General features: G+C 42.9%; 1 protein-coding gene across 3 annotated transcripts in view; it reads right to left on the reverse strand.

Moving 5' to 3' along the window:
• Nucleotides 1-2,819: 2,819 nt before the first annotated feature.
• The window catches only part of LOC106806066 (zinc finger protein 32-like), a 17,627-nt gene continuing 9,361 nt past the window's right edge, over nt 2,820-11,085 (reverse strand). For all 3 annotated transcript variants that reach the window (XM_014807908.1, XM_014807910.1, XM_014807909.1), the window contains one exon: nt 2,820-3,390. In XM_014807908.1, the coding sequence (XP_014663394.1) occupies nt 3,083-3,390 (308 nt within the window). In that variant the 3' untranslated portion in view covers nt 2,820-3,082. The remainder of the gene's footprint in view (nt 3,391-11,085) is intronic.

Raw genomic sequence — 11,085 nt, forward strand, 5'->3', positions numbered from 1 at the left:
GTCGAGATGATTCGGAGAGCATATCGCAACAAGAAAAAGCCCTTACTAGAGCTGGTCATAGTACCGACATCAGTGCCATCTGTTGTCTGAAGAATCATACTTGCGACACGGGGAACGAGGCTGCACTTTGTATATGCTGTGCGCACATTTTCGTAGTTGTCTCGAGCATTGTCGATCATCATTGATCGATTTCTCATGTCTAGCTTTGCCAAACTACATCGAATCTTATATTCTAGTCATTCTACTTTAGAGATTGTCCGGGATTTATGACAGGAAAACTCTCATTGAAAGCAATTGAACAAAGATTGATTGATTGATTGATTGAATGATTGATTAACTTGCTTTTCAATGGTTGCCATGCTGTTTGGTGCAAAGAGAACGAAGGACATCTTCCATACGTTCCTTACTGAAGCATTCCCTGAATAATTCCATTGTGTAAATAAATGCCAAGCTCGACTTATTGTGCGAGTTTAAATCTACCCTCCTATATTTCAATATACTTTATATTATTCTATATGGTCAACAATATGTTCAATAAGAGAATTATTTTACCTTCCATATATTTACTGATTGAATGTACGAGCTGAAACCTTAGAATATGTATACCATATAAAAGTAGTATTACCTTATAAGGCTGTTTAAATCGCATCTAGATACTATAGTGTAGTAATAATGATTTATCGTGATATTTTTCTCACGTGGAGTACGGTATGTGAGAGATAGACATAGTTCCTGCTGGATCTGTTATTGCTGAAATGACGGCGTGGCATAATATAGAGCTTAACACGCGATTGCTTGTGTGTGCAAACTAATTACCACATTGTGAGCATTCTTTCCTCGGTTATATTACATGTTAGGTTATGAGTTGGGTTAGTATAGTCTGTGTGGTTTTCGTCGTTATTCAGGCGAATGGTCTGTAGCAGAGTTTATGTTAAGAGGCTGTATGATCTTTTCACTGTTTCACTGGTGCCACAGGTTTTATGATCGCAGTGGTTTCGTGGTTTGCGAAGAACTCTCGCATTGCTGCAAGACTTTGAATCCGCAACTGCTGTTCGGTTGCCGATCATAAGAGTGCTGCACTTTTAAATGTAAATACAGAATTTAAACGAATGCGTTGCCGTTTTAAGAATTGTTAACAAATGATAAACTGTTCCCTGCTCAATCATTGACTGACCAGTATTGCCAGTCGTTTCTCACGATCACATGCCACAGTGGTCAAGTATACAGACAAGTATATATGCGCACATACGATGCCCGGTTCATGTACCTTCAATAACACGGGTATGCATGTCCGTCTATGTGCGTAGGTAGTATGATATTGTAGATTGTTCGAGGCGGTTGTAATATATTGCGTGCCTAGTGATCTAATACCATCAGTGCCTGGTTAGTGGTGAGTCCTGGTTGATCCACGTAGGGGTTAGCCTCGCCTCCGGGGGGGGGGGGGTGGATAAAGTAATAAAGGATACGACCCAAATCGAATAGAAGAAACGAGACGTAGTTAGGTTATGTATGTCTGAATTATGTAATATACGCTGGCTGCTCAGGCACGTGCAACCGGCGCGAGTATGTGGCGTGCGCGTTTGTCTGTTAATATGCTACGAAGACAACGATGTTACGCGCGCGCGTTTACAAGTCGATATTTGAATTCGCGAGTATTCGCAAGTAACTCAACGCATAGCGTGGTGCCACAGTTGAGCGAGCTTTTACATTTCGACAGCAATACGATGTGACAGAGACACAGAGTACATGTATAGAGAAGATCGTGTACTCGCTCCGTATACCCGCTACTCTGCATGTGTATAATTGCAGTTGCAGTGTCGGTGCATTCTGTGTGATTTCAGTACTTAGCTTGTGAGGGCCTTGGGTCGTGGCTGTGAGGCATCGTTCTGTGCTCTTGTTATAAGCTGTAGTTGCCTTATTATCAACCACTAATTACTTACCGACTGTAATTATCCAGTGAAGGGTATGAGCCCGTATCCCAATGAGAACACTGCGCACGCTTTGCTGTTTATTCTATAATATTGCTGGAAATAGATGTGTATGTTTGGCGTGCGTACGTGCATACGTACGTGCGTGGCACATAGTCTGACGGTATAGGAGGGGGAACGTTCCACGCCCACTGAGTCCGTACTGCAGTATATTTTATGTCACAAGGTCACTGGTCGCCTACATAGAAGTCACTGCCTCAACACTACGAGTGTGTTACTCATAATATTTACTACTCTTTTCGCTGTACATATGGCAATTAGAAATAGATACGTGTACATATATATATATATATATCTGTATAAAATAACAGTTTTTGACTTCGTATGAATGCGCAAGATAATTTATACCACGTACGAATCTTGACGATATGTTTGGTGCCAGTCGTGCACCGATGTTACAAGAAGTTTTCGATTTGCGCATGCGCAAGGATGAACGCAACCCTGCACCGATTCTTAGCATCCTGGGGTCCGTATAGTAGTCAGAAACATCGTCAAGTTAATGCTAATAATGTTGATGCTAATTTTGTTTTTGACAACGGGCCCCTGTTCTTGGCACGTGGCTTAGCATGTCAATGAGCAAACACCGATGAAACCAATTTTCGGCGTGCCATTACGCCTGTGTAATATCTCATCGGATCATTACATTACATTACATATCATCACATTACATTATTTACGTTCTATTATATTATATTATTTCATATTATATTATATTATATTACATTACATTATATTATTTCATATAATATTATATTATATCATATCATATCATATCATATCATATCATATTATATTACATTACATTACATTATATTATTTCATATTATTTCTAAAGACACACTTGTTAAATAACCACATTATAAACTCATTACATGGTCAACATTCAGCAGTATGGTCTAAGCAAGCAAGCCCGTATACTGCCAGACAGAGAAGAAATCCGTCAATCAACCAGCTTGCAGGCTGTAATAAGATTGTATAGGCTTCCCTATGATTCGTCAGTTAGCTGTATTACATGTACGTCTGCCGAGTAACTGTTAGTTAGCAACGCGCGCGCGAGAGAAGAAACTATCGATCGCTATGGCAACAGCACGTTTCTACGGCGATTTCGTTCGACCATCGCTCGCCAGATGTCGCTTCGCCTCGTGTCGCTGCGCGTTTGCCTTCTCGGAGAATCGCATGTCGCAGTAGCGGCAGGTGAACGGTTGCTCGCCCGTGTGAACGCGTTCGTGCCGCAGCGCCGTCGCGTGGTTGATGAAGCGTCGATCGCAGTGCGTGCACGCGTATGGTCGCTCGCCCGTATGCAGGCGTTCGTGCCCGTGCAGACTCGTGCGAGATCGGTAACCCCTGCCGCAGAACCGACATCGTACGATCTTTCTTCGCCGCCAGGGTTCGTCCCGATCGGCTACGTAAAAAAATTTCAAGGGGGCTTATCAAGGATTTATTAGGAATTTTATTTTAGATTTGTTAACTGATTATTCGTTTTATTGTGATAACGATTATTTCATAGGTTGGGATTTTACACTATATCGTGTGAGTCAGCAGGGGGGCGAAGGGAAGGTGAAAGACTGCGGCGTTAGATTTACTTCCTGTTGATTCTGTACATACATTTATGCAATTTAACAATAACGTAATGTAATTTAGGCGATTTTAAAATGTGTATTATATCGATATAAAGGGACCGAGTTAGGGTCACCATCCCTACCAGAGACTTTCCAGCACAAATGAACACAGAAGAACAAAGAAGAACTACACAACACATCAGTTTACAGGTCTAACACAGAAATTGACCGTTACAGTACCAGTACGAGTTACAAGTAGAAGCTATGGTGCTGCCAGTTCTCAACGTATTAGACTCTCCCGAGAAGCTGCTTCTCTTGCGAGAAATAAGGTAAGTAGGGCCGTAGCGAACTCATTTTACCTCAACTCATTTTTCCTTGAGGGAAAATTTATGTGGTTTGTTTTCGGAACAGTTGACCGTGGGCAGTTGGCTATGCTGATCATGCAATAGTGTATTAAATGTCGTACATATTGTATTATGGTATTAATTTATAAACTGAGTTCGTTGGTTCGTTTCGTGCTGGCGTAATTCCTATTTGAAGGAGATGTCAGACTTGTCTCTTTGTCTCTTTGTCTCTCGTGCGACGTAAGGCGAGTAGCGAATTACTTCACAGTAAAGATAACACGTACGTCTTTGTTGTAACAGACTAGATGATTTATTTCTACTCAGAGACTCACTAATACAGACTAGATGATGGTTCACAACACATATAACTTCACTACTTCACTACGTGTGATTACATGACTGCACAAACACGAGTTCCTTTTTCACTGCTGCCCGCGCGCCGCGCGGACTCGCTCTGCATAACCAACTCTCTTCTCTCTCTTTCTCCCTCTCTCTCTCTCTCTCTCTCTCTCTCTTTCTCCCTCTCTCTCTCTCTCTCTTTCTCTCTCTCTAGCTCTCTCTCTCTCTCTTTCTCTCTCTCTCTCTCTCTCTCTCTAGCTCTCTCTCTCTCTCTACTAAGACACGGGCATCCCCCGATATTACAGGGTGGGCTCTGAGTCTTTTGGTTTATCTCGCAGTATCAGGCATAGTCAGGAGTGATCGGGAGGCAGACGGCACCAATTGCATCAAGATATTGACCGAGTGTTTGCAGTGTGGTGCTGCTGCATGACGTCGTTTCCTGAAGGCAAGGTCATTTGTGTAACTCACATATACATGCATCGCACGCACACACATACTATGTTATCATTATTCTATATTATATTATATATATATTATTGGTACTAGCTAAGCTCATTTTTGCATTGGAGAGCCAAGCCTTGTGCAGTGGATTTTTCTGTGGCAGTTAATCATTTTCACTCAATAGCAAAATGTTCATTGCATGTTAATAGTATGCTACATTGCCACCTCCTCCTCCCATGTACTACGAGCATAGTGCGTTGGCGTGCGGGGCGTGCTGTGTTGTGTGTGTTTGCGTGCGTGCGTGAGTGCGTTGCGTGCGTGCGTGGTGGTGCGGCTGTGCGTGCGCTGTACGTTGCCCCACAGCATCGTAGGCAGACATACGGATGGCAGGACATGACATAGCATAGATAGAAACCACGTAGCAGCTGTTTGGACTCGTGCTGCCCCTTAGTGGGGAACGGATTGCCAATACTGATTGGAGTAGCACAACAGAACAAGACATACCGCGCGGGCAGCCATAATTCCCGAGTCTCGGTCGATCTCTTGCTGACATTTCCGAATCGTGGACTAGTAGGCGCACAGTGTTACATACGGACCAAAATTTTTCACAGAGTTATCGACTAGTAAGTACTCGACGTATGGCTAGTCATTATAGCAACTATGTCTTAATTATCCTATAATTAGCTAGTGTTCACTGATCGTACGGTGTCATTCTGTCGTGGTAGGACTGCGCTGTGGAGATTACTGTCGTTGTGGAATGGACGCACTCCCTGAAGGCGAGTCACTAACATGTCAAGCCGTGCGAGAGATTCGGAGAGCATATCGCAAACAAGAAGAAAGCCACCTTATAGAGCTGCGATACATGAGTACGAGTCTCAGTGCCATCTGTTGTATGAAGATGCATACTTGCGACCGGGCGAACGAGGGCTGCACTTTGTATATGCTGTGCGCACATTTTCGTAGTTGTCTCGAGATTGTCGATGCATGTCATGGGGATCGATTTATCATGTCTAGCCTTTGCCATAACTACATCGAAGTCTTATATTTAGTCACTATATTTAGAGATTGTCCGGGATTTCATGACAGGAAAAACTCTCATTGAAGCAACTTGCAACAAAGCATGATTTGATTGATGACTGTGAATATTAGATTAACTTGCTTTTCAATGGTTGCCATGCCTGTTTGTGTGCAAAAACGAAGGGACATCTTCCCATACCTCCTTACTGAAGCATCCTGAATAATTCCGATTGTCTAAATAAAGCCGCAAGCTCGAATTATTGTGCGAGTTTTTAATACTACCTCCGTATATTTCATTACTTTATATTATTCTATATGGTCAACAATATGTTCAATAGAGAATTATTTCTACCTTCATATATTTACTGATTGAATGAGAGCTGACACAATTAGAGTTTAGAATTATGTATACCATAATAATGATTAACCTTATAAGGCTGTTTAAATCGCACTCGTTAGATACTATAGGCTAGTAATAATGAGTCATCGTGATATCTTTTCTCACGTGGAGTACGGTTGTGGAGATAGACATAGTTCCTGCTGGATCTGTTATTGCTGGAAATGAATACGGCGTGCGCATAATATAGAGTCTTTAACACGCGATTGCTTTGTGTGACTGCAACTAGATACCACATGTGTGTAGCATTTGCTTCCCTCGGTTACTATTACATGTTAGGTTATGAGTTGGTGTTATATAGTCTGCTGTGGTTGTCGGTCGTTATTCAGGCGAATTGGTCTGTAGCAGAGTTTATGTTTATTGAGGTTGTTATGATCTTTTCACTGGTTTCACGGGTGCACAGGTTTTATGATCGCGAGTCCGTTATCGTGTGTTTGTGAAGCTCTCGCATTGCTGCAGACTTTTGCAATCCGCAATCTGTCTGTTCGGTTGCCGATCATATATAGGAGTGCCTCTGCACTTTTAAATGTAAATTACAGGAAATTTTAAACGATATGACGTTTGCCGGTTTTGAGAATTGTTAACAAATGATAAATTTCCTGTCTCAATCACTTGTATTCTGTACTCTAGGTATTGCAGTCGTTTTGTCACGTCATTTCAATTTGCACAGTGGTCAAGTATACAGACTATATAATGCGCCATCTGATGCACGGTTCACTGCTACTTCATAACCGAGGGTAGGCTATGTCGTCTATTGTGCATCGTAGGGGGTACTTATGATATTTGTAGATGTTCGAGGCGTTGTAATTTATAGTTGAGTTTTGTCCACCGTGCCTAGTGATCTAATACCATCAGTGGCACTGTGTTAGGTGTGAGTAACCGGTTGATCACGTGAGGGGTTGCCTCGCCTCCGGGGGGTTGGGGTCGGATCTCGTAGGGTTGGCGGTGGGTGCGATAAATGTAATAAAGGATCGATCCCTAAATCGAATAGGAAGAATCGTAGACGTTTAGTTATGCTCGTTATGTATGGTTACTTGAATATATTGTAATTTATTACGCTGGGCTGATGCAGGCTACGTGCGATACGGCTTGCTGAGTTTATGTGGGCGTTGCGCGTTTTGTCTGTTAATATGCTACGAAGACACGATGTTTACGGCTGCGCGCGTTTACAAGTCGATATTTTGATTCGCGGTGATTCGCCAGTAAAACTCAACGCATTAGCGGTCTGGTGCCCAGTTTGAGCGAGCTTTTACATTTCGACAGTAATACGATTGGACATGGAGACACTTAGTAATATGTTATAGAGAAGATCGTGTCACTCGCGCTCCGGTTTATACCGCTTACTCTGCTATTCATTTTTGGCTTATGAATTGCAGTTGCTCTCTCAGTTGTCGGCCCCCCTGCTTCTGTGTGATTTCCCCGAGTACTTAGCTTTGAGGGCCTGGGTCGTGGCTGTGAGGCATCGTCTGTGCTCTTTGTTTACAACGCCTGTAGTATGCCCTTATTATCAACCCACTAATTACCTTACCCGACGGTAAATATATCCATGCTGAAAGGGTATGCAGGCCCGTATCCCAATGAGACACTGCGCACCTTTGGCTGTTTATGTCTATAATATTGCTGGAATAGATGTGTATGTTTGGCGGTGTGCGCTAGTTGCAATACGTACGGTGCGTGCCAAATAGTCTGACGGGTATAGGAGGGGAACGTTCCTACGCACACTGAAGTCCGTACTTGCGAGTATATTTTAGGTCATCAAGGGTCACTGCGTCGCCTAATAGAAGGTCACTGCACTCACACTACCGAGTGTGTTACTCATAATATTACTACTTTTTGGCTGTACATATGGCATTAGAATAGATACGTGATACACTAATATCATATATATATAATATCTGCTATAAAATTAACAGTTTTTGACTTGCGCTATGAATGCGCGCAGAGAATTTATAACCACGTACGAATTGACGAGTATGTTTGGTAGCCAAGTCGTGCACGATTGGTACAAGATGTTTTCGAAATTTGCGCATGCGCAAGACGTGAACGCAAATCCAGTGAGCGATCTTAGCATCCTGGTGTCCGGATATAGTAGTCAGAAAATGTCAAGTTTAATTGCTGAATAATTGTTGATGCCTAATTTTGTTTTTGCACGGGCCTTTGTTCTTGGGCAGCGTGCTTAGCACGTGCATGAGCAAACACCGAGTGAACAATTTTCGGCGTGCCATTACGCCTGTGTAATATCTCATCGATCATTACATTCATTATATCCTCACTATATCATCTATTGGACGTTCTAGTTATCTATATTATTTCATATTATAGATATATTATACTTCAACTTACATTATATTATTTCACTATCAAATCATTCATTATCCTCTATCATCATATCATATTATATTACATTTCATTACATTATATTATTGGCATATTATCTTCTAAAGACACTTGGTTAATAACAATTATGAAACTCTCTACATGGTCAACACGCTTCAGACCAGTACTGGTCCTAACGCAGCAAGCCGCTCATAACTGCCAGACAGAGAGACAGAGAATCGGCAATCAACCAGCTTGCAGGCGATGTCAATAGATTGCTATAGGCTTCCTATGATTCTGTTAGTTAGCTGTTAATTAATGTACTTGCCGAGTAACTGTTAGTGAGCAACCACGTGCGCGAGGCAAGAAACTATCGGATCGCATACCGGCAATCAGCACGTTGCTACGGCGAATTTTACGTCGGACCATCGCTCGCCAGATGTCGCTTCAGCTCGTTGTTCGCTGGCGTTTGCCTTCTCAGGAGAATCGCATGTCGCAGTAGCGGCAGCATTGGACACGGGTTATGGCTCGCAGTGTGACGCGTTCGTGCCGCAGGCTCGCTCGTTCGTCTCGGTTGTTGATGAAGCGTCGGTCGCTTATGTGCGTGCACTCGCGTTATTGTGGTTCGTCGCCTCGTATGCAGGGGCGTTCGTGCCCGTGCAGACTCGTGCGAGTCGGTAACCGCCTGCCGCAAGAACCGACATCGTTACGATTCTTTCTTCGCGCCAGAGGTTCGTCTCGTCCGATTCTCGGCTAGCGTAAAAAATTTCTAAGTGGGGCTTATCAAGGATTTTATTAGGAATTTTATTTTAGAGTTGTTAACTGATTATTCGTTTTATGTGATAACGATTATTTCATAGGTTTGGGATTTTTACACTATATGCGGTGTTGAGTTCAGCAGGTGGGCAAGGTAGAAGGTGGAAAGACTGCGGAGTTAGTTTACGTTCCTGATTGTATTTCTGTACATACACTTTATGCAATTTACAATAACGTAATGTAATTTAGCGGCGATTTTAAATATGTGTATTAGTATCGATATAAAGGGGACCGAGTTTAGGGTCACCATCCCTCCAGAGACTCTTTCCAGCACAAATGAACACAGTAAGACAAAGGAAAGGGAACTACTCACAACAGATTCAGTTTTACAGGTCATCACAGAACGACTATTACGTAAGTTGCGTGCGTTTCTGCTAAGCTGCATGCAGAGCCTTAGATAGAGAAGTCTTCGGTATTATATCTAAGTCTCAGCCGTTGCTCAGAGCTTAAGATTAGAGATGAGTCTCCTCTATATATTCTGATAGGATCTTCTAGATTCCGGCTATGTCAGAGCCTATGATAGAGGAAGTCTCTCGTTTATATATCTAGATCTCTAGCCCGAATTGCGAGGCCTCTAGGTCATCGCGAAGTTCCTCCTATATATCTAAGACTGCCTCCCAGGCCCCGCGCCGATGCAGAGCGGCTTAGATAGAGGAAGGTCTGTCGGTAGTATTCTAGAAGTGGCTCTGGGGCCGCGATGGTAGAGCTTAAGTATGAGGACGAGCTGTCGTCTATGATATGCTAAGGTCTCCTAGCCGCTGAGGAGCCGTTTAAGTAGAGGGAAGTCGTCGTCGCTATATATCGTAGTCTCTGGAGGCGGCAGTGGCAGGGGCTTAGGATAGAGTAAGGTCGTCCTGCTATATAGGTCTAAATCTAGCGCCGGGCAATGCAGAGCCTTAGTGATTAGTAGAAGTCTCTCGTATTATATCCGTTAAGCGCACTCTAGCCCCGCATGCAGAGCCTTAGATAGAGAAGTCTCCTCCTATATACTCTAAGCTCTCTGGCCGCATGTAGAGCCCTTAAGCACTCAGAGAACGTCTCTCTATATATCTACAAGTCTCTGGGGCCGGAGTTCATGGCAGAGCCTTATATATGAGATAGTCTCCTTCTATATATTCTATAGTCTTCTAGTCCGGCATTTGCATAGTATTTTGTACTTGGTAAGATTTATAGTAGATGTATGTCTCTCTTATTAATTCTTAAGTTCTCTTAGCCTTGTCTTATTGTCAGAGCATAAGATAGTAGATATTTAGTCTCCGTCGTATGATATCTAAGGTATTTCTTGTCCTGACAGTGCATGAGCCTGGACAGATAGAGGAGTTTCTTCTTTATATTTATCTAAGATCCTTTCTTGTTTGTCTCGTCATGCAGTAGTCTTATATTGTTTATAGAGATATATGATCTTCTATATATTTCTTATAGGTCTTCTTTGGTCGTCAAATGCTCAGCTTAGCCTTATATAGAATTAGAGATTTATTTTTGCCGGAGTCTCTCTATATATCTAAGTCTCTAGCCGCATGCAGAGCCTTAAGATAGAGAAGTCTCTCTATATGTCTAAGTCTCTAGCCGCATGCAGAGCCTTAAGATAGAGAAGTCTCTCTATATATCTATGATGTCTGGCTGGCCGCAGTGCAGAGCTTACTAAGATAGAGAAGTCTAACTCATATATCTAAGTTCTAGCCCGCATGCAGAGCCTTAAGATAGAGAAGTCTCTTTATATATCTAAGTCTCTAGCCGCATGAGAGCGCACATCGCTGCCGGGCTTCGCTTGCATGTGCTGCCACCTACGTTCAGGGCCGTAGCCTGCGGGGGGGAGGGCAAGGGGGGCAGCTGCCCCCCTAAATTTTGGAGAGAAAAAAATTCTGTTC

This window comes from Priapulus caudatus, unplaced genomic scaffold (genome assembly GCF_000485595.1).
Source record: "Priapulus caudatus unplaced genomic scaffold, Priapulus_caudatus-5.0.1 Scaffold139, whole genome shotgun sequence".
Classification (NCBI taxonomy): Eukaryota; Metazoa; Priapulida; class Priapulimorpha; order Priapulimorphida; family Priapulidae; genus Priapulus; species Priapulus caudatus.